Here is a 24,241-nt window from a genome sequence, read left to right on the forward strand (position 1 = left end):
TGTGATTTCATCTATATAAAAAGGCCAGAATAGGCAAAGCCATAGAGACAGAAAATAAATTAGGGGCTAGGGAAAGAGTTTGGGGGATGACTGCTCAGAGGAATGAAGTTTCTTTTGGGGATGATGAAATTATATAGAATCAGGTAGTGGTGATAGTTGAACAACATTGTAAATATATTAAAACCACTGATGGTTTAAATGGTGATTTTTGTTATGTGAATTTTATCTCAATTTTTAAAAACGACAGGAAAGGGTACATGAGGGTATTCCAGGTGAAGGACATTCCAAAGCAAGGGTAGGAAGCAGGAAAAAATGCTCTTAGGGAACAGCAAGTGTCCAATGCAACTGATTCATAATGCATTGTGTTTCTCTACTGTTGCTTCACAGGACTGTCAGCCCCAGTCCCTACCGTGTTCATTAGGATGTTTTTGATTGCAAGTAACTCAAACTGGAGTACACAGTAGAGAGAATGTATTGGCATCCTGGAAAGGTCCAGGGGTAATGTGGACTTCAGGCACGGTTCGATCAGGGATAAGTTTAATTTCTCTGTAAGCTTTTTGTCTCTGTCTTCCTCCATATATGACATATGTCATCACATCGGCTTCCCACGTGTTATGGAGATGTGAAAAGAAAGATGCATTTCATCTAGAAAGAACTTAGAAGTTTCCTAGGACAACACAGAATTTTGGCCAAGCTTTAAATGATAGGCAAAACCTCAAGGAGAAGATATTGGAAGCAATGGCATTCCAGGTGGATGAACTCTTTAAGCAGGAAAGTGTAGTGTATATCTGGAGAACAGATCAAGAAGCAGCTGAATCTGGTTGCTTGTGGGTAGAAAATAGGTTCAGGGCTCGAGGAAGCTTGCGCTTGAACCTGGAGGCAGCGGGAGCCATCAAAGGAGTTTCAGTAGCCAAACAACATGATGAGCCCTTTATCAAAGTTTATTGTGGTTATCAGATAATATCATAGGGTTAGTGTTACGTTTTTAGGTATGATAATACTGTGGTTATGTAGGACGATGTGTTCATTCATGCTGAAGTGTCATAGAATCTGAAATTCACTTTCAAACGGTTTAGGGGAAAGCACGTGCATGTGTGTATGTGTGTACATGCACGCGCACGTTTTGAGAAAGAGCAGATATAGCAAAATGGTAGCAGTCGGCGACTCTTCCTGGAGGAGGATGCACAAGTGTCCATCGTACCATTCAACTTCTCTGTGTGTTTGAAAAAAAGGTTTTCATCAACATTTGAAAAAAGGAGAAAAGTGAGAGCGGGGAGACAGACATCTCTGAGGGAGGGACAGGCTGGGGAGGTGGTACTGTGAGGGTCAGAGAGCATGCGCACCGAAGGGCACGGCTGAGGTGTCCTGTTGGCGAGAAGGGCAGAGGGCCAAGCCCCAGGGCTCAGAGCAAGTGGAGGTGTTGATGAGGGAGGCGCAGCAGCCCTACAACTGCAGCTTCTAGGCTGAAGGCCCAGGAGGACTTTGGTGCCAGGAATAGAGCTGGAAGACAGCCAAGGAGGAACAGGAGGAAGAGAAGGAGCCTCCAAGGAGGGTCATTTTTGCTCTCCTAATCACTTGCCTGTGCACCTAGTGTGGAATCAGAATTTCAGAGCTTGAAATGACCTAAGAAATCACCTAGACAGACCCCCCTCATCTTTCTGAGGGGAACATCAAGGCATAGACTTACCTAAAATCTGAGACCAGAAGGGCAACTGAGGATGAGCTACCAGTTTAAACTGGCCTTTGGATGCCTGTTTCCACCTGGAAGGCCCCGGGAAGCAGACACAGGAAAACGACATGAGTGAACACGAGTTTGGTCTGCCTTTCTTAATGAATCCTTCGAAACATGTTCTGAACTTACATGTTATCAGGGAGCCTTTTCAGGTAGGTTGCCTTGCAGAAGGTGCTGATAATAACAGCTGACCCTGTCCAAGCCATTCACTCAGGCCAAGCATTGGTATAGGGGCTTTACAGGTATCAGTCCATTCAGCCTCAATCCAATGAGGAGGTACTATGTTTGGGCCCATTTTACAGGTGGCAACAACAAGGTTAAATAGATGTCGTAGGTCCCGTTGTTTGTAAGTGGCAGAGTTGGAACTAGAGCTCAGGCAGTCTGATCCCCAGGGCTGGCTTCTTCAACCACCTTATCATCAACCATACCACCGGTGTGGGTCTCCAGTCCTAGACTAAGCGCCACCCCATATTTTCAGCGACTGGCTGGCTGATCGATTGCTCGACCTATTTGTTTTGCTAGGGAGAGAGTCAACAGCCCTGGGCTCATTGGTGTTTTTGCAGCAAGTCAAGGCCTGTTTATTACTCATAGAGTATTTTGGGGGTCCGTGATAAAAAAAAGAAATGCAAAACTTCATTTCACTTCTCTGCTACACTGCTCATTCTTTTTTAATAACCCTCTCTTATCAGCCTCCTGGCAGCTTTTGCGTTTCCTGTGCATGTTAATTACTTTATTAATTACGTTGATATCTTTGGTTCTGCCCAGCATATCTTGGTGCTTTTTGTTTCCAATGTGCACCCATTTTGCCTTGTTCATTGGCATACGCAGGCCCGGTTTCCGTTTCTAAAAGGGATTCTTTGAGCCTCGGTAAACATATGGCTTTCAATTAGTCGCGCAATCATCATTCCCATTTTCATCTCAGCCACGTCACTAATAGAGTGTTTCTAACATTCTCCCAAATAGAGGTTGCATTGTGTTAAGTTTCTGACATTGTTCCTCAACCCTTGTTTTCTCTCTAGGTCACAGCTCAGAGAACCCCGCAACCTAAGACTGAGTGATAGGGTGAACAGGAAGATGTCCAGGGGAGGGAGGGGGAGAAGTCAGACCCTGGGGTAGACAGAGACAAGGGATTATGAGATGAGAATGGAGAGTGACCTGGGTCCAGATCCCAGCAGAACTTGAATATTAAGCTGAGAATCTCAGCCTTTATCCTAAACTCCAATATCCTCCAAAAGTATATGACATAGAATATTAATCTCATTAGCTGTCCCAAAATAAAAGGAATGGGGAGATTTCATAATCCAAGGGTTTAAGAAATCCGAGAAGCTATCTATCCACCTCTGAGAAATGTACAATGGGCTTTCGCATGTTAAATCTCTAAAAAAAAGTCCCGCAGTTTAATATTTTAACTAAAAATTTTAACTTTTAATAATAAAAACAATGTATTAGCCTGTCCAAAACTTCCTTGGCCATGGAATTCTTTTTCATGGCTGCATGTTGATGTGACATGGTCTGAGCACTATCATTTAGGAAGTACTACTGGGGGGAACAAGGAGCCTTGGCGGGTTTTGCACAGGAGGGAGGGTGCTCAGACTTTGTTTTAGACAAGTGGCTCTGAGAGGCACTCCAAATGGAGGAGACAGGAGGCAGAAGGGGAAAATGAGGCGGGCCCTGAACAGTTCGAGCAAGATGTGATAAGGATCTGAACCAAAGATGTCAAATGTTTCAGTGTTTTCTTCCTATTTTATTTCAAGCTGCATTGTTGTCTTAAAATTGGAAAATCAGTGTTGCTATAATAAATTAGAGCACAAGGATTTTACTCGGGCATAAAATCTGAATGAGAAAAGCAATCTGCGCAATCTTCCATCTTCAAAGGAAGCGTTTAGCCCATCGGGGTGTTGGAACACAATAGCCATCTGTTTCTGCAAATCGCCAGAGTTCACCGAGGCTTTCCAATCAGATAGACCCAGATTCAGATCCCAGGTCCATGCTCCAGTGGCTCTGTGACCCTGGGCAAGTGGCTTCACTCCTCTGTCTCCATTTTCCCACACAGCAAAGAGAAAGAATAATCCTTTTCTCACAGCTTCAAGTATTGCATGAGGTGACATGTGCAAAGTCCTTACCACAGTGCCTGACAAGTGATAACATAAAAACAAATGTAACTGCCTTTCTGAATTAGTTAGAATAAGCTGGGCTAGGCTGCGGTAATAAAGAACCCCTAAATCTCCGTAGCCAAATGCATCAAAGGTCTATTTCTCTGTCTTACAAAGTCCACCTGTGATTCTAGAGGAACCATCTTCCATGAGGCAGCTCAATGATCTGGGCTTCAACAAGAGGCATCTCATAAATCTTAGGATAGCTCTTCTAGACTTCAGCCCACAAGGGTCGAATTTCACTTCCTCCCACAGCCCATGGGCCAGAATTAGTAATGTGATCCCCTCCTTAACTGTAAAGGGGCTAAGAACTGTGGGTGAGCAGATGGTACCTCGGGGGAGTGCCAGCCTCTGCCACTCTTTCATTACCTTTGGTCAGTCCACTGAACCTCTCTGAGCCTCAGTTTCCTTGTCTATAAATAGGGCTGATACTTCCTGTTCTACCTTGCATGGGATTGCTATGGGGTGCATGTGATTATATATGCGAAAAATGCTAAGTTAACATTAGAGGCAGTTCTGTGCTTACTTTCGCTGTGTAAAATGTCACATTCTTTGGTTCACAGGAAAAACATACAACTTCAACTCTCCTTAAATCTGCATTCTACATCCCTGTTCGTATTTCCCAACTCCTCTTGTTTCTGGATTGCCCACTCCCCTCCTCTCATTTGAGTCTTTTTAATTTTTTTTTTTTTTTGGTGGGGAGCAGTGAGATCATTTTGGCCACCTACCAGTAGCCTTTGGGGGCCTATCTTTGAAATTTCACACGAGGTGGCACATCCTGCATGGAAAGGGAGACCCTGAAGTGTCACGAGGGATGACGAGGAGGCCACCAGGGCATTTCTCCTGGTGCAGAGAGAACGCTCGGGGGTTCTGCATCACATGATATATGGTTCCTTAGATTCCTAGGGAAACTAGGTGGGTGTGTATGTGTGTGTACATGTGTGTGTGTGTGTCCCAAGCACCAATATTCCCTTAAATGTGGACAATGACAATGTGGTGGGCCAAGCTCCATGGTGTGGTTTGGCTGCAAATTAACTAACTGCAAGCTCAGGGAACAGCCCCAGGTGAATAGGACTCTAAGCGAGGGGCAGGGACAACATTCTCATTCTACTCAGATCCTCTTGGAGACTTGTGTTCCCCTACAGGCCCCAACCCCTATGGACATAGTGACAAGATGAAGTGTGACCAGAATGGGGAAAGAGTAAGAACCTATGCCATGGAGGAAGGGTTGATATAGCCCAGCAAAGAAAAGGCTCTGACGGACACAATCACTGTCCCTAAGCTTCAGAGGGACTGTCCTGGGGCCAAGGGAGGAGCCATGACCTGCAGGGCCACAGAATGCAGAGCTCGGGATCTGTGGGGGAAATTCTGGGGCTACAGATTTCAGCTTAAGATGAGGAAGAACGTTTACATTTTACTCTGACCTATTCCAAAATTAACTGGGCTTCCTTAGGAGGTAGTGAGTGTCTCATCGCCAGAGTTGTGCATAGAAAGGTTAGCCAAACTCTTGGCAGGGACAGCACACTAAGGAGAGAAGTGAAAGAAGATACTTGAGTCTCTTCAAGCCCAAAAGTGGTACGATTGTACAAAATAGAATAGTTTAATAGTATAACCTCAGAACACATACGTATACATATATACACATATATGTATGTGTGTGTGTGTGTATTACTAATGGGTGTGCGTGAGATGAGTTGAGAACAGCTTCAAAGTTATAATGAGGTGGAGCATCGTGTCCATACTGGAAACTCCGTCATTGGTGCCGAGGAGCAAGCACTGTCAGGGCAGAAGGAAACTGACCCAGAAAGATGATCCCCATTGCAGAGCGAAGAGGGGGCATGCACACTCTCCCAGGGCCCGTGGCTGCCCAGGGGCTCCCGCGCACAGCCAACAGCGGCAGCTCCAATTACAGTATCCGATTTTGGAACAATCTTTGCAACACTGCACTTTTGGGGCTCCCAACCCGCTTGTCTCCCGGAATGACAACAGGCAAATGAAATGGATGCATTGTTCTCACACGCGTTACCACGGGCACATTTATGTCCGGGCTGTGTAGTCTTTTGTTTTCTGGGCTCTTGCTCGATGCTCAGAACAACCCTCAAAGCAGGCGACTCCATCTTTCCTCAGAGGAGAACCTGGGGCTCAGAGTGAGCACATGACAGACCTCCATCAGAGCCCTTGTCCGGCGGTGAGGCCAGAAGCGGTCCATTACCCCAGGTCACTGTGGTGTCACCCTGCTGCCTTTCAGCAGAGGGCAAACTAAAATCTGAGGTGCAGCAAGGAATGCAAGAGGGAATACGCGAGGCTCACCCGGGCAGTCGGCTTCCTTTCTTTGTGGTGAGCTGCGACTCCCAGAATGAGCCAGAGTTCCAGGGAAGAGCACGAACAAGGGAGAGGGCCCTGGGCTAGGAGTAAGGACACCAGGCTCAAGCTCCAGGTCCTCGGGTTTCTCACCGTGTGTCCCTGGGTAAGTTACAGCTTGTTCCTGGGCTCAGTGTTCCCTGTACAAAACGGGAGTGAGACTGATGGCCCCGCTAAACTCCTAGGATTATTAGGCAGATCTAATAACATTAAAAACCATAAAATTGAGTGCACGTGCACAGCAACGCGGAGCATAGTAGCTCTGTCCAGGATTCCACATGCTCCAGCTTCCTGATTTAGAGCATCTTCGCACCCTAGTTCTGTCACCTCCCATTTCACACCAAGCTGGGCTTGGACTTGACAGCAGGGAGTCTCCGTGAACCACCCGCCAGGCCGTGTGCAGAACAGCAGACCCCGTGAGAGGGTGACGAGAGCCGTGGCATGGGCATGCCCAGGCCAGGGCCAAGGAGGGCCAGCTCAACCGCCTGGGGTCTGAGCTGAGAGGTCCAAAGGCTGGGCAGTTCTAGATTTGTGGTTCAAAGCCAGGGTTTGGGGAGTTAGGTACTCTGTCATTGAATGCCCGTTACCTTGAGCATGTCACTAGGTGATTGGATTAAATGCGTAGTGTATGACTCACTGAGCCCAGCATCTGGCACGCAGTGAGCAGTCAGTAAGCGTTGGGGGGACGGAGGGAGAACAAGGAGCGAAGGGGATGGTGGGAGCAGTGAGAGAGGAGGAGCAAAAAGATCTCCAACAGGAGGCAGTGGTCCTCCCCAAAGAGAGAGGCAGGAAGCACAGTGGCCTCGGAGGGGTAGGGTGCGAGGACCCGGGAAGATTTAAAAGATGGAGGAATGGGTGCAGTGTGAGAAAGGGCGCCCCAGGACCAGAACGCAGTGCAGTAAAGGACCACGAGGGGAGAGGAGGGTCCCGGCCACATGAGGTTGGTGATGGGAGTTGAGGCTGGATAGATATGTGGGGTCCAATCACAGAGGGACCAAACGACCATCCCGTATTAAACTATTGTTTTTGTTTATGCTCAGGCTTTAATTTACAACATCTCAGAATTTTACTGTACCCTGTCAGCATCTGAGAGGCATCATTTTTTCTTTTCTTCAGCCCCTTTTGTGTCTCTCTACTCTCCTTTCATTGTTCTATCCATTCCCCTGCCCGCCCGGGTCAGGGCCCACGGAGTCTCACCGTATGGCCCTCCTGCCCCTGCCTGCTGCCCAGGCAGCCACCTGTGTGCGGGTCAGGCTGGTCCCAGGGCTGCACGAAGGAAGCTTCTGCTCTCAGGTTAGAGGTGGTTTGGCCACAGTGGCTCCCACTTGTGCCCTGAGAAACTCTCTCCTGCAGACTTCCGCCCGGCCAGGTCGGGGCATAAGGGCTGGGCATCCTGGTCCTATCGAGGGTGGGTGGGTGCAAACCAGACTCCAGGCAGCTGAGCCTGGGGGGTCATCTGCTTCTTTTCTGTTGTTGCCACCAGAGAATCACCTAATGTTGGCATTCGAGGGCCCTCAGAGGGGAAGGGGCTTGCTTACCCAAGGTTGATCAGCACAAACTTCCACTCAATAACTCTGCTTCTACAAAACTTGGATGACCATGTGACTAGTTAGCCCAGCGGCACATCTCAATGTCAGCTGGGGCCTTGCGGGCCTTGAGATCCAGAAAGAATTACCTCAAATTCCCAAGATGGGGAGGCCTGGAGATGTCCTGAGCCTGCTAGATTTTGGTTCTTTCCTAGGCCTTTTCGTAGGCACAGTTTCCCTTCTCTTCAGTCCCCCTGATGTCCGACCGCCCCTGGCCCACAGATACTGTCTCTCTTCCACCCACAGCACCCAGGGCCACTCTCAGGCCCTGTGCCAGGTTCACCAGCATTCTCCTCTTGCCCATCAAGCTTTTCCTGAGTTTTAGCAGAACTTCCAGAAGGTGTGGAAGTCTGTGGGGAAGGAACCAGCGGCCCAACCAGCTTCCCTCCTTCTTCCTGCCTCTCTTCTCTTCTATCTCTCCTTTTGATTCTCTCCTCCCTCCTCCCTTTCCGGGCTCCCACAGCGGTTTTGGAATACTTGATGCCCATGGCATTCCCCTTCCAGAGTGACGTTTTCCCGCAAAGCCGCGGCTCTCCCAGAAGGGAATGCTCGTCTAGCCACACTCCCTCCAACACTGACGTACAACTCGGTGCCTTCCTCCGTCACATCAGCTGTTCTCAGTCATCGCCTAGTCTCTCCCAGTCCTTTTACCAACTTGAGAAAGAACATTTGTTACACTTCAGAAATGTCCTTAGAATTAAAAGCTCTCCTAAGCATTCGCTTGCCTCTGGTGCAAGGACTACTGGGGACATGCTGGACAGGCAGCCCAGACCTGGGACAGCGGCAGAAGCGTCCAGCTCATGAGGCAGGCCCTCTGCCGCCCAGAGTTCCATTTCCAAAAGAAGCCAGAAACCTGGGCATTCAAGCAAAATCACCTGTGTTTTAAACACTGGCTCTGAAGTCTAAAACTTTTAAACGTCATGTAGGTCAAGTAAAATATATCTACGGCCCACACCCACCAAGGGCCACAAGTTTCTTTCCCTAACATGCTCAAGGTAACAGGCATTCTCACTCCCTACCCCCCACTCACCCCCCACCACCCCCGATGCCCAGCCATCCCTGGTGACCTTCTCTCTTGAGGATGTGCTGAGAGACCCCCTTCTCCCCAGTTGCTGGGTCATCATTTCATCTGGGGAAGCATGTGTTTGGGCACTGGTCTGTCATGACCCAGCAGCGTCAGGCTCTGAAACGTGCACAATGCCATGCCCCTCTTGCTGGTCAGGTGCTGCAGACCACAAAGCCAGTGCCTAAGGAGAGGCAGTGCCATTGCCTGTTTACAATGTGCCTGTGAAGGCCCCCATGACCCAGCACCTCTTGGCTTTGGATTTGGCAGCAATACCAGTGAGTTCCTCCTGCTCCGGGCTTGCCCCAGAGGCCCCAGACAGGGCCGAGGAGAACAGGGACACCTCCGAAGGCCTCCCCCACAGGGTGGAGGAGCCAGACTGCAGAGCCAGACTGCAGGGAATGACAAAAGTTGAGCTGCACGCCCATCCCCTTCTTTGCAGGAAAGAGGTCTGGCTTGACCTTGCCTCTGACTTGCCATGTCACCTTAAGCAAGTCTCTTGTCCTCTCTGAGCCTGTTTCCTCACCTGCAGCGTGGGTATAAAATTCCTGGCTCCTTCACCAGAGTGCCCTGAGGTCAAGATCAAAGAGACAAAAACAGATCCTAGTGCGAACGCATTTGTGAGCTGCAAAGGGCTAGAAATGTTAGGACCTATTACTCTCTTGTCAGCCCTTAACTCCCCCAAGACCATCCCAGCCCAGCTATGACCCTTACACGGCCACAGAATTTCTCGCCAGATTCCAAGGTCAAACTCAGGATGCCTGGCTGAACAGGACCAGGCGGAGGTCCTGCTGGCCCACTGGCATCCTAATGCTGTGCCTGTGCTCCTTGTCCTCTTCAGCTGGGTTCCTGCCACCTCTCCCCTCCGAAAAGCAGAACTCTGTGAGGGTGTAGCCAGCAGGCATCAGGCAAGTGGCTCTGGGCCCCGTGCCTGCTGCTCTGGAAGCCGCCTTTGGTGTACCTGAGCAAGGGTGCACAGCACCAGCAGACTGGATACATCCAAAATTCAGAAGTCCGCCCTCATCCAGCTCCAGGGGGCTGCCGTGTCAGGGCCCAGTCCCCGTGAACTGTAAGTCCTGATAAATGCTGACTGGTGAGCCGCCCACAAGGCCAGCCCCGCCTGTGCCAATCCACAGCATGGCCCGGGGCATAGAACGGGTCAGCACGCCTGCTTCTCGGTCTCCACTCAGTCACCCGCTTGTTATGAGTCCTTCTCTTGGCCTCAGTTTCTCCATCTGTAAAAAGGAATTAGACTAGTGCAAAACCCTCTTAGTATTTGGAAATAGGAAGTTGGGGGAGGGATATTTGGGCTGTCACAGTGAATAGAGAACATTCCTGGCAGTTAGTGCCCGGGTGCCAGGAGTTCTCAGTGTCCTGCACTGAACAGGACAGTCCTTCACGACAAAGAACCGCACCCCTCCCAAAGAAAACAATGCCGGAAGTACCCACGTTGGGAAACCCTGGCAGGTGATCTCACAGGTCCCTTCCAGATCTGGGATTCTGAAAACATTCACCCAAACTCGCAATCAAATATTCTTAAAAAAAAAAAAAATCTTACCTTGAAACGACAGCTCCTAGCTTTGCTGCCTCAGAGATGTGGGGCTGCTGCTGTTGAGATAAGCAGCCCAGCCCCGGAGGGATCTGGAAGGTTCCTCCCGGATCCAGCACTCAGTGACTCTGCACTTGGAGATAATGATGAAGGTTTACTCATAAGGAGCAGACTTTCCAGTCTCTAAAGGCTGCTAAACATACCAGTTCCCTCCTTTGATCGTCTTGCCAGCACTGGGAAGTTGCAGACAAGGAAGCCAAATGCTCAGAAAGGCTTAGAGATGTGTTCAAAGTCACACAGCTGGCAAGAGATGGACTTGGGAGCTGAACAAAGTGCCCTTTCCCCTTCCTGCCCATTTCCTTGATGGGACTCCCACACACGGACCTCCCCAAAAAAGGCCGTGTCAACTCACCTGCCCAGGAACAGAGAAGCATCTCAAGAATTTGAAATGCAGCCCGAAAGTGAGACATCACCCCCTCCCCGCCACGCACACTCAGACTCCCATTTCTATACACACGTATACTAACCTACCAATTTTGCCATATATTTCAAAAATCTAATTTAAAATTTTAACAAAAAAGGAATGGTCCAGGGCGAAAGTTCTGAGAGCCAGCTTCTGGGAACTGGTCAGAAGGCAGACGGCACCCCCTCCTTCAGAGAAGCACTGGCCAGGTGGGGCTTGAGAACCTGAGCCACCCCAGCAAGCAGTGGCAGCATAAAAAGGCGATGGGACTGGAGCCAAGAGCCCCGTGATCACAGCGGAAGCCCGTGGCCCCCTTCACGCGCTGCTCAGGCTCCCCACCCCGGCCCCTGCCTGGATCAAATCCCTGCCCAGCCCTCACTGCCCTGGCCTGTCCCACGCAGGACATACAGACACAGTACTGCCAGGGTCTGGTCCAAGGTCAGAACACACAGACAAGCAGTATCAAGTCTGCCCTTGTTCTGAGCTGTCACTTTGTGTCAGAGGTGTGTGAGTGGCAAACGCATCTTCATTCTTAACCAAAGATCTGCTAAGCTGAGGACCAAATGTCACACTCTTGTTTAAGAGCCTTTAATGCCTTGCTGCCCAAAGGGCGGTCCCTGGACCAGCAGCATCAGCATCACCTAGGAGCGCGTTAGAACTGCAGCGTCCAGACCTGCTGCCCTGATCTGCCTGTTAACAAGCTCCCCAGGTGGGTTGTGTGCTGGCCCCTCACTCTTTGCACTCCAGCCACACTGGCCTCCTTTTGGTTCCTAAAATATGCCAAAGTCTTTGCCATTTCAGGTTCTTCTCCCTTGCCGTTCCCTCTCCTAGGAAGGCTCTCCCCTTAGGTTTTCACAGAGCCGGTCTCTCATTATTCAGGTTTCAGGCTAAATGTCACCAGTTCAGAAGAGCCTTCTCAGACTACCTGATCTGAAGTAAGTTCCCCTGGAGGCACCCCTCAAAATACATTGTACCTCCCTTTATGAATTCATCTCATCGCCCTACTCATAGCTGTGCCGTGTGGTTCGTCAACCTTCTGTGCCCTCCACTAGAATGCACGCTCCGGGAAGGCAAGCATCGTGTCGGTCTTACACACCTGGGCCCCAGCATGGAGCACAGTACACGGCACACAGTAGGCATGTGAGAAATACTGAGCGAGTCGATTCCGAATGAGTGAATGTAGTGCAACTATAGTCATCCCTCTATGATTCAGGCTCATATTAACTATACTGTAAATTAATCCCTGGGCTCACCCTGTGAATGGGTAACTGGGGTCTAGAAAAAGGCAGGGACTTTCCCAAAGTCACCCAGCAAGTCACTAACAGGACCAAGGCCTCTGACCTTTCAGGCCTCCATGCCTCAACCCATGCCCGGACCCCATGCCTGTTCATTTTTGTGGCCTGACAAAGCAGGATGTTTGCAGGGGCCACTGACCTACATTGTGAATAATTGCATTATGCAGAGGGACTCTCGGGCCAGCTGCTCTCCTTTCACTGCACAGATGGGAAGGCTTTCCCCCCAGCAGCTTCTGCACACCTCCTGCTGAGCAGCGGCTGGACCAGGAGTCAGGTGTGAGCACTTGCAGCCTCTGGCCATCACAGACAGGTGTGGGCTCTCTGCTGGGCACTGCACCCCTTCAGGCAGGAAGAGTATTTTATCAGCTTGCATTCAGCTTGCAGCACCAAAGCACAGCCTTCACAGAGCTCCGGGGGCTTCCGGGGAGGCCTCTATTGAATGTTTAGCAATTAAGTCATTCCTCCCACAGGTAGCACCTCACAGTTTATAGAGCAGGGTTATACCCACTGTCTCTTTGGAATTTTACAGGATGCTTGAGAGAGGCAAGGCAGGTTTGAGAGAGCACATGGTGAGGAAGGAAAAACACTGGTTTGGGAGTCAGACTTGGGTTTGAATTTCAGCTCTGACACTAGCTGGACATTTGGGGCAAGTTGTTGAACCTCTCTGTGCCTCAGCTACCTCATCTGTAAAGTGAATGCAACACCCTGTTGGATTCTTATGAGGCTTCAACAAGATGATGTGTATAGAGCTCCACAGCTCAGCAACTAGCACATCATTATCACGCATGACAAGCAGCCTTTGGTGTTCTTAGGGCAGCTGTTCTTGGTGAGGTCCATGAGCTCTCCCTCTGAGGCCGCCTCCTAGAGAATCATCCTGATCTTACTAGAATGGAAGACCCATGAAGATAGGGCTCCTGTCAGTCCTGGTGACTGCTGCATTCCCCATGCCCAGAACAATACCTGTCAAGTGGTAGTGCTTGATAGTTATGTATTGAATGGATTAGTGAATGAATAAATGAATGATACTTACGTAATTGCCCAGGTGAGAAGCAAGTAAGCAAAAAAATAAATAAAATAAAATAAAATAAAATAAAAAATAACAAAGAGAAAAAAGCAAGTTGAAATATCTTATAGGCCAGTATCCAGAGCAAGGGAAACATTCTTGGGCCAGTGGAGATGCTGCAGTCCACAGCTGTGCAGGAAAGTGGGCCTGAAATCCTGGCTCAGACCCTTATGTGAGGTTCCAGCATGGCATCTGCAGGGATCAGGGCCCTGTAATCACCAGCCCTTGGCTGCATGGCCATCCCACAGTGGGAGCAGAGTGAGTGCTGTGGGCAGGTACAGCCTGGGCCCTCCAGCCCCTCAGTAGTACCCACCCCACCCCATCCCCACTGCCTCAGAAGGGGGTGGGGAGTCCTCCATGATGCCTAGAAATCTGCCCTCTTTTAAGGCCATTGGGTGCTTTCTAGAATAGCACAGGATGCTGCTGAGGGCTTCGCCACTTACAGCCCCCTGGAGCCACAGAAGTAACTGTCCTTAGAAGAGGATAAGCCGCAGCCTCTTGGTGGGGCTCTCCATACGGTTCTTTGGTGCCCTCTAGTGGCACTTTGGTGCATGACAAGGACTCTAAATAAGTGTTAAGGTAGTGGCCAGGTTCCCCGCCCCATGTTGTTGCATGGTCAGGTGCACCTCTTCTCGTGTGTAACTGCTCAGACCACTCTGAACTCCTCTGGTTCCAGGCACGATCAGGACAGATCAGACAAAAATAGGCAAGATGAGGCCTGGCTCTTACAGTTTGCTTTGTGATTCAAGGCAGGGGTCTTTTGACTTTATTCGGACTCCCCATCCCCTAGCCCGAACCTGAACCTCATCACTCCTAAAACCACCCCCAACCCCTGCCATTCTGATCTATATCCAGTGTGCACAGCCCTGGAGCTATGTGAGTGTGACACTCATGACCAGGAGATCGTTATGGCTTGTTTCTGGATCAGTGCCTGTATCCGGAGGAGATGGGTTAGAGGCATCTCTGCCACCTTTGGAGACCACTGACTTCTCTGAACTCTTGGTAGGCCCTTGGTTTTCTGCTCTCCTCCCAGCTCTGCAGCCAAGGCTGTGCTTAAGCTTATTGAGATGGATGATGGACTGAAAGACCAGATGTAAGAATTAGGGTTTCAGATCCAAAGAAGTCAGAGCAGACCAGGATGGGGACATGAGAAGGGGGATTACTAACAAGGCAAAAGCTAACCAGGCTGGAATGTCAACTGCAGAAGAGGGGAGACAGATCTAGCATCAGTTCAGTGAAAATTGCCTGATGGGTCTTATTCAATCATAAGGACCATCTGAATCACCAGTGCGAGGTAGATACTTAGAAAACCAAGATCTGAAGCAAGGGCGCGGCAGACTCGCTCAGCACCAGCTGGAGTGCTGAGCTCGATTCTAGGCTACAGATCAGTGGTACGCGGGAGCAGAGTAAAGGACCACCAGGTTGACCTGTGAGAAGAGGCGATGTGCCTCCAGTACCACTCTCCCCGTCTTGAGGAAGGATGTGCAGACTCAGGCAGAGAGCTTGGGGTTATTCTGGGGAAGGAGCACCAGAGGAAGGACCAATGGGTGGAGCTACAGGAGGAAAAGGTTCTGCTTCAATAAAAGACTGTACGACCATCTCAACAAGAGCAGGTGGAGGGGGCTGTTTGTCACTGGAGGTCTACGAGGCAGATAACCATTGTCAGCTTCCTGTGAATAGAGTTTTCATTACATCGAACATGGGTATAGGACAGACTCTTTCTCTACACAGAGAATCTAGGAGTCCATGAATTATTGCCTTTCACTGGAGAACAACAGACACAATCATCATTAAGGGGTTTGCTATTCACACATGACCATCATGGGCCTGTGCTACTGCATTCTGATATCTGCTTGGTTGTCAGACATTAGAGAAAACCGAAATCTGCTACAAAGTCACTTTTGACCTTGGAACCAAGTCCTTTCTCAGTCTCCTCAGTTAAACAATGAAAAGATATCAGGAAACTCCCATCACCCATAGTAGAAGCTAGCCCAGCTCCTGAGTGAGTAGCAGTGAGGGTTGGGGTGACTTGTAGCCCTGGCCACTCTGACTGTGGTTCCTGGACATCGCCTTCCCCTGGGGTGTCTTTCACTAGCACCCACTGCCACCATTGCAGAGGCCTCAGGAAACCTTCCTCTCCCCTCTAGCACTCCAGTCTACGTGTGGACTCAATGACCATGGAACCATAGAGACTGAGCTAAGGCATTTTGTGGCTTAGAATAACAAAAAAAAAATCAAGTCTGAGAGGACATGCAATTGGATGATCTGGTTACAAAATGTCCTGAGCCCAGAGGCCCCACCACCCCCAGCTCCTCCTTCCATGTGGGAACACCATCTTTCCCCAACTCATAGGTTCCCAGGCCATTGCCTGCCTTCAAGGCCAGGCCTAGAGAGCAGGGCCAAAATCAGTAGTGTTTCCATCCCCCACCTGCCTAAGGTCTGCCTTTCATATCCCTGGATCCTGCCAAAGTGCCCCTTCTCCCTGTGAGTGACCCTGGAAGTACCCACTCCTTACCCTCAGGCATGTGGCTTTACCCTGGGTCTCAACAGGACAACATCCTGAAACAGTTCTCAGATGAGATACCTTCGGTGAGATCTGTTCTAAAGGAAAACAGATTTGCAAAGAAATCTTCAACTTTACTTAGTAAATTTGTTGATAGTACATAGACATAGCAATTCTGAAGCTATTTTGTACAAAACATCGAGTAAGTGAGTGCATATTTTGATGTTGTTGGAAGCTAGAGATCTCACTGTGGGAGAGGGAAGATATAAATTGGGAATAGGGGAAAGCAAGCAAGAACCTGCGGTGTTGGAGTTTATATCTATAGATAGATGAGAGATAGAGATAGAATGGTGATAAATGCATGGATGGATGGATGGATGGATGGGCCAAGAAGTAATGATACTCCAGAAAGAGTGAGCACATCTAGTGTCCAGATCTTGGTTTCTATAGACCACGCTCACTAAAAAGAACAGTCTGGAGAAATGGCTGATTCCAAGGGCAGGGCAAGAAAAGCACAAGGAGAGCCTGGAACATCTTATGCCAAGTGGGCAAGTGCTCAAAAAATTTATGGGGACACATTGAAACAACACAGAAGGCAGCATGAGGGAGTTTTCCATTGGCCAAATCTGGAAAACTCTGAGCATCGAAATGCATAATTATATTAATGGATTATAAGACACCGAATTAAAAAGAAACCCACACGTCTATACCGATATATATAAATAAATGAGAAGAGAGGGAAGATCTCGTTTACAGTAGAATGCCAAGTATTTCAATGGAATGATAGAGTTAGAAAATCACCAGTTTGCAGCCACCAAAGTAATGTGACTCAGGTAGGAATCATCAATGCATGCTGAAACCACTAAGTTAATGTTTGTAGGGGAACAGGATACTCACACAGTGTCAAAGTATCTCCCACAGATTATTTATTAATTACAAGGGGGAAATGGTACCTTTGAAGTGGAGAGATCTGGCAGGCACCATCTCAACCAAACAATCACAGTTAACATCACCAATAACCGGACAAAATGCCATCAAGTGCCCCTGAAGTAAAGCACCGACGAGGCCAAAACATCACTTACGTGGGACTCCTGCCAAGAACATATAACCTGAATCTAATTAAGAAAACACAGTCAGACAAACCCAAATTGAGGGACATTCTACAGAATAACTAAACTGGATACTTCAGAAATATCGATGGCATGAAAAACCAAAGCGGAGAAACTGTCTGAGGTTAAAGGAGATGAAAAAAGGCATGATGGGTAAATGCAGCACGTGGTTCCAGAGTGGATCCCGCTTCCGAAAAACCACAATTGCTTTAAAGGACAGTATTAGTCCAATTGGTGAAATTTGAAAGTGGGTAATATATCAGATAATATACTGTATCAGTGTTAAATTTCTTGAATTTGGCCTGTGTGGTTATATAAGAGAATCTTCTTGTTCTTAGGAAATACATGCTAGAAATTTAGGAGCGAAGGGTCAGGATGTCTGCAACTTACTCGTTCAGGAAAAATATATGTACAGTATGTATTTTTTCATTCTCCTCTTGCCACCACCTGCCGGATTCTCCCCCAGAGTCTCTCAGTTCTAATTCCTGAGCTTGGGTAGGGTCCTTTCTACCCACCCCACCCCACCTTTGGGCAGAGCACTCTGTACTAGGAAACCTCAGAGGTCTCTGACCAGCCTCTGAATTGGCTGCCTAGGGTCAGGGGCCCACGCCTTATCCAATCAACTCTGACCCCGGATGCGTCATGTGATACATCACGTGGCTGCCACCACTGTTCCCTTTATGGGGGTGGTAGCCAAGAGGGTCTTCTTAAAAAGCCTTGGCAGGCCCCAAGCTTGGCCCAGCCAGTAAATACTGTATCTCTGGCCACCTAGACTCACCCCAGACACACCTAAAGGCCTCCTGACTTAACTTCATGCTTCATTCTCATTCTCACTTTTTCAGCAAACATCACAGATGCATGCTCTGGTTCCGGTCTCATGATAGGTTCTAGGGACAAAGAAGTAACCCAGTCTCTATCTTAAGGAGCTTTGACTCAAGTCTCAAGTGGGAAGGGCAGACAACTAGAGTTCATGGCTGAGTCATGACCAAGAAACAGAAGGTAGCCAATGTTGGTTGAGGCCTGAGCCCCACGGGAACACAGAGGTGGGGTCCAAAAGGCCGTTTGGTTGGTGGTACTGGCTATGGCCATCAGGTAGGGACCTAGATACTGGAAGGGTGCCCAGTGCCATCCCTGGGTTTCTGTTTTCTCTTTGCACAGCCGGACCCAGCAGGACGGGACATCTCCATCCGCCCTCTCCTGGAGCACTGCGAGAACACCCACATGACCATCTGGCTCGGCATCGTCTATGCCTACAAGGGGCTGCTCATGGTAGGTGCGGAGCAGGAGGCAGAGCAGGGGAAGTACTTCGCTGCCTCAGCGCCCTCTCCCAGAGACCTCCATCAACACAGAAACAAACAGAGCCCCCGGGACTCAGACTTACTCTATGCCAGGCCTAGTGTCTGCCACATTTCCTCAGTTCTCATAACAAGCCCATGAGATAGTACAAATCATGTCCCCATTTCACTGATGAGGATGCTGAGACTCTGCTTGCCCAAGGTCACTCAGCTAATAAGCGACAGAGTCAAAAATCTGTGAGTGTGTCTCACAGTTGCCACTATACCGCTCCTGGAATGGCAGTCTGTTGACATCTAGGGCATGTTCACATTCTGAATTTCACTGGATCCTCTAAACTCTTGGGAAGTGAATGGACTCATCCTCATTTTATAGATGAGGAAAGTAAGGCTCAGAGAGGTTAAGTGATTTGCCAAAGGCCACTGAGTAACCTCCAATCTCAGAACCCAGCCCTCCTTCCACTCTCCTCATCAAAGATCACATATCAAGCCCACCTCACACAGTCGTGGGATTCCAAAGTTGCAAAGGACTTGAAAGGTCAGCCCCACCCTACCTTATCCCAGACTGATCCTTGAATCTTCTCTCCACATCCTGTGAAAACTGTGCTTCCACTTAAAATCCCCTCCGGTGGCAGGAAGCTGCTAATACAACCTCCTAAGATCTTTTCGCAGCAAAGTTAAGCTATCATCTGTAGCTGTGTGGCCTCAGCTCACACGTGGAAAAGGAAGTCCTCTCCAAAAGTCAGATAAACTGGGTTTTCTTGCACTGCTCAAGTGCTTCCCCACCTGCTGCTGCTTCTGAGAACTGTTAGTGATGGATCCTGTGTCCTTCAAAGGGCCACACCAGAAGAGCAGGTGTTAAGCGACCTTAGGCAAAGATTGCCCCCTATCTCATACTGCTTGAGACCCTCTTCTGGTTTCCACAGAGGTCCTTTGAAGACTACTGGGCTGCCATCTGAGCCCCACAAAGCAATGACCCTGGAGGTGTCCACAAGAGATACCCAGAGTGGAAATGGGACCTTGAAGATTGGCCAAAGGTCCTGGACTTGGAAAAGGACACACTCTGAGGACATGGTCACCAGGGCTGTCAGGGACAAGTGGCTCAGACCTGAGGAGAGAACCATCATCGCGGTTCTATCAAAATTGTCAGAAGGCAGCTCTCGGGTCCATGTAAGGAAAGATGTTATATAACAGAGCAGTGTCCACAGATGTGATGGGGTTCCCTGGAAAGAAATGAGCTCCCTGTCGCAGGAAGTGTGCAGCACCCCATGACTTGAGTTTCCCCAGCCCTTGCTGAGTAAAGAGTGAAACTAGACTCTTTCTAGTATCCCTCCAGCCTCCATGTCTTTTATCCTGGGACTGAGAAATTAGATTATGTGAATCAGATTAACTCTTTAAACTGGATATATCTATAATGTTTTGGCTATTTATTATCTTCTCCCCCTACTTTCAAAAGTGGCTGGAGATAACTCTTGCTCTTCCAATGAAGCTAATACCTTAAATCAAATCATGTCAATAAAACTGTGACGGCACAGTTTCAAAGGACTGTCCACAGCCTACCTGGCCCTTAGGATTTATGAGTAAACTCCCACCTGCTCTGGAAGCACAGAATCTCAGGACCGGAAAGAATATGCACGGCCTTATAGGCCCACTCTGCAGTCAGATGTTTCAGCATCCCCCTAGTGTTCATTCACTCACTGCTTCCACACCTCTAGTGATGGGGAGCTCACCCCCTTCAAAGCAGCCTGTGCCATCCATGGATGGTATATGAGTTTCCTGTGGCTGCCAGAACAAACTGTTGCCTTAAAACAACAGAAATTTATTCTCTCACAGTTCTAGAGGCCAGTCTGAAATGAAAGCAGGATTATGCTCCCTCCGAAGGACCTGGGAGAGAATGCTCCCTTGCCTCTCCCGGGATCTGATGGCTCCAGGCATTCCGTGGCTTGTGGCTGGCTGCATTATTCCAGTTTCTACCTCTGTCTCATGGCCTTCTCTTCAAGTCTGTCCTCCATGTGTCTCTTATAAGGACTCTTGTTATTTGATTTAGGGCTCGCCCAGATAATCCAGTATGATCTTATCTCTTGATCCTTCTTTTTATCTTCTAAGACTCTTTTTTCAATTAAGTTCATGTTCAAAATATCTGTGGATTAGGACATGGACATATTTTTTTAGGGCTACCATTCAACCCACTAGAGATGGGTCGCTTTACCGGAAAGCTCTTCCTCATCCTCCACTGAAATCGGCCTCAGTGTAACTTATGTCCATGAACCCTCATTCTGTTCCTAGAAGACCTAAGAACAAGTTATACTTTCTGCTTCCTCCTGACGCTTCAGAGTGTCACAGCCAGTCACGAGTTCCCCAGACCGGCCCGCGCATTGTGACTGGTAGAGACTCCCACCGTGGTTTGCTGACCCGCTGGCAGCATGGCAGGGAGGAGGCTTGCAGACGTGTCAGAGAGCGGGCGCCCTGGCACCCACCCAGCCCTGACACTCACTGCTGTGGCTCCCAGGCAGGTCACTTCGCCTCGCTGAGCCTCTGCTTCTTCCCCTGTAGAACGTGGACAGCCACGCCCAGTGCCCTTGAGGGCTTACCAGGGGCCACATTCAGGGCACCAGAACAAAGCAGGCTTCCACAGCCTTGGTTGGTTTCCTTCCCTCATTCAGTATCTGCTTCCTGGGCTTCTGGTTCCCCATGTTAAAAGGAATTTTTACAAAACAAATCAGTCTGCAGGATAACACACTAAGAAAAGGAGAGGGAAACAATCATGATTGTATAAAATAATACGTATTACAAAATACCTTTGTTTAACGTACTTCTGTACAGGACATCTCCACTTACAAAATGCTTTTGCATCCGCCCTCTCATTTCATTCAGATAGAAACCTCGTGAGATAATTACTTTCCCATTTCATAGATATTGAAATGAAGGCCCTGAGAGGTGAAGCGACTTGCCCAGAGTCACGCAGCCAGTAGATAGCAGAGCAGATTCCAGATCCACCAGCCTTGTGCCAGCCACCCTTCTACCACACGGCCTTGTGCTGCCAAACTAAATCGGACCCCAAAACTTAGGCCCGCGCTGTGATGTTAAATGGCTCACGCAGACGTGGGATGCCCCGAGCTGCAGTGATGAGGTCACAGGGAAAGGGGGTCTTTGTCGGAAGGCCTCCTGCACGTGCTGGACCGCAGCCGAAGCCCCTGCACCAGCCAGCCGTCTTGCTCAGCTCTTCCTCCCACCCACCGCACCACCGTGTCTGCCCTGCACGCCGTCCGCGCTTCCCTCTGCAGCCTGCCCTCCCCTTGGACGCTGTAGCAAGGCTAGACTCTCAGTGCCCTGCTTCAGATCACGTTTGACTTCTACCCTGTCCAATTCTGTCGGGAGATGTGTTGTCTAAAAGTAGAGGTGCAAGCGACCAAAAAAGCCTACAAAAATAATAGCGGCTAAGGAGATAGCTAATTTTCCTCTTGGGTAAGCAATCCGGGGGAGGCGTGGGGCCTCCCAGCACCTGAGCTCCTTTCGCCTGTGGCTCCCCGTCTTCATCGTGCCACTTTCACAGCGTGGTCGAAGATGGCTGCTCGCGCGCCAGCCATCCCATTCCAGTCCCTCCAGTAGGAACACCTTTCCCTTTAAAGACACTTCCCAGAACTTGAACAGGCTTATTATACGCGCCGTATGGCATTGTCCAGAAGATAGTCATATGCCGCGCTTAGCTTCAAGGACAGCTAAGAAATGTAGTCTCTGATCTTGGTGGCTATGTGCATTGAGGGTAACAGAAATCCCAAACACAGGGGCTCTGCCTGGTTTAATAGAAAAAAAGACTAGCCTGAACTTTTAGAGACACAGTCCACTTTTGGCACCATAGTGCTATGTGGCCTTGGGCAAGTCCCTTCTTCTCTCTGGGCCTCGGTGTTTATAGAATGAGGGAAGGTGGTTGAGATCATGTCTGAAGTTCCATCCCACTGAGGCCTCCTGTAGGCCCGTGTGTGAACCACGGGTGGAGGTAAAGGAAAACCAGACAGCTGTTGCACCCCCAGACTCAACCCAAGGCCATGAGACAGATGGTGACAATAAGAAGACCTGGCCGACAGCAAAGCCCCAGCCTCCCTCCCCCCCCCCCCGTCCCCCCTTCCTGACTAACCCTCAGTTCGGTAGCTCCTTGGGGCAGCGAGCTTGTGCCAGCAGTTGGTAATAACCGTCTCCCCTTTCTGTTCACTGTTTCAGTTGTTCGGTTGTTTCTTAGCTTGGGAGACGCGCAACGTCAGCATCCCCGCGCTCAACGACAGCAAGTACATCGGGATGAGCGTCTACAACGTGGGAATCATGTGCATCATCGGGGCCGCCGTCTCCTTCCTGACGCGGGACCAGCCCAACGTGCAGTTCTGCATCGTGGCCCTCGTCATCATCTTCTGCAGCACCATCACCCTCTGCCTGGTGTTTGTGCCGAAGGTACGGGGCAGGGGCTGACGAGTCCCTACCCTCGCCACCCTGGCCTCTGGCCTCCGACTCTGTCACAGGGGATTGCTGAGTGTCCTCTACTTTCTAAGTTTCATACATCTTTTTTTTTTTATGATGAACACAATTCACATCACAGAAAGTTTAGAAAATGCAAAAAAAAAGTGAAAACCAGATATTTCAGAAATCTCATATATAATCTTATGACCCAAAATAGCCACTGTTAATATTTTGTTTTGTTTTGTTTACTGTAAATATTTTTGACGTGTTCCTTCCAGTGTTTTTTTAATGGTTAGGCTGTGATTTTTTTTATATGACTATAATTATAGCACACATATTGCTTTGTAGTTTGCTTTTTCACTTAATTTTTTGTCCTCTGTATTTTTCTACATTCATGACCATCATTGAAGGAAAGTGCCATATTTACTTGTCCTTTTGATCTTCTATTGGTGAGCATTAGTTGTTTTCAGATTTTTAATATTATAAATAACTTTTTTCTATATACCACGTTTTCCTTGTTTCCAATTATTCCCTTACAATAGCGTGGCAGAAGTAGTATTAGTGAATCAAAAGGAATAACCATTTTTAACAGCCACTTACATTTTTCTATTCATCTGAAGAGCTTCCCTCAGGCCACCCTAAGAGGTATTTTTCAAACATTATTCTACCCGGCAGCGGGGCAGCGAGTCAGAGGCTTTGACCTCTTAGGTGCCCCCTGCATTAGGCTGGTCTGTATAGAGCAGGGGTTCCCAACCCATGGGCCGCAGACCGGTACCGATCCATGGCATGTTTGGAACTGGACCACACAGCAGGAAGTGAGTGGCGAGCAATGGAATCTTCATCCGTGTTTGCAGCCGCCCCCTAGCACAAGCGTCACCACCTCAGCTCCACCTCAGATCATCAGGCATTAGATTCTCATAGGAGCACTGGTCTCTAGTACTGAAAAGGTTGGGGACCGCAGGTATAGAGGGAAATCTGATCTCAGCATGTCTCAAGAGTAAAGGAAGAAGAAACAGACTGAGTTGGAAAGAAGTCATTGGCCCAAGTCAAGGAGTATCTACCTAGGAGAACTAGGAGAGGAGAGATCACTCGGGGTCCTTTGTCCCCTACAGGTTGTCCATGGCTCCTCCATCCTCCCCAGTCCCTAAGCAGCATCAGCTCTGCCCTAAATGCCTCTGGTGTATGCTCCTTCCTTCTCTAGTTGTCAGCACCTACTCAGGCTCCAGGCCAGCGCCACACTCCTCTGTCTGCTCTCGGATGTTCTCGCCATCCTCTCAAAGATTCCAGATGATTCTAAGCCCAGCTCTGATTGTGTCATCCTGTTCCGTCACCCTCAATAGCTCCTCACTGCCCTCCCAACTCCAGACTGGGTGTCTGATATTGGGCTGCTTTTCAGGACCCTTGAGTCTTCTCTAGTCTCTCCAGAGATCCCTGTCTACCATCCAAACTGCCCTTCTCCATAAGCGTCCGAGCCCCAGGCCTCCCTGACATGGCGCGTGCTATTTCTTCCCCCTGGGATTCTCTTATCCTCGCCATCCTTCCAGACCCTCCCCAGAGCTCAGCTCCTGGCCCCTGGTCAGGGTCCACGGCCCCTGCTCTCCAGTACTGAACCCAGAGCCTGCC

The 24,241-nt window shown here is 49.2% G+C and overlaps 1 protein-coding gene across 1 annotated transcript in view; it reads left to right on the forward strand.

The window, feature by feature from the left end:
* GABBR2 (gamma-aminobutyric acid type B receptor subunit 2) overlaps positions 1-24,241 on the forward strand; it is a 328,955-nt gene that overhangs the window by 291,530 nt on the left and 13,184 nt on the right. Inside the window, exons 14-15 of the mRNA XM_016146294.2 lie at positions 18,036-18,146; positions 22,388-22,612. Coding sequence (XP_016001780.2) covers positions 18,036-18,146; positions 22,388-22,612 — 336 coding nt within the window. The remainder of the gene's footprint in view (positions 1-18,035; positions 18,147-22,387; positions 22,613-24,241) is intronic.

This window comes from Rousettus aegyptiacus, unplaced genomic scaffold, assembly GCF_014176215.1.
Source record: "Rousettus aegyptiacus isolate mRouAeg1 unplaced genomic scaffold, mRouAeg1.p scaffold_m13_p_3, whole genome shotgun sequence".
NCBI classification, from domain to species: domain Eukaryota; kingdom Metazoa; phylum Chordata; class Mammalia; order Chiroptera; family Pteropodidae; genus Rousettus; species Rousettus aegyptiacus.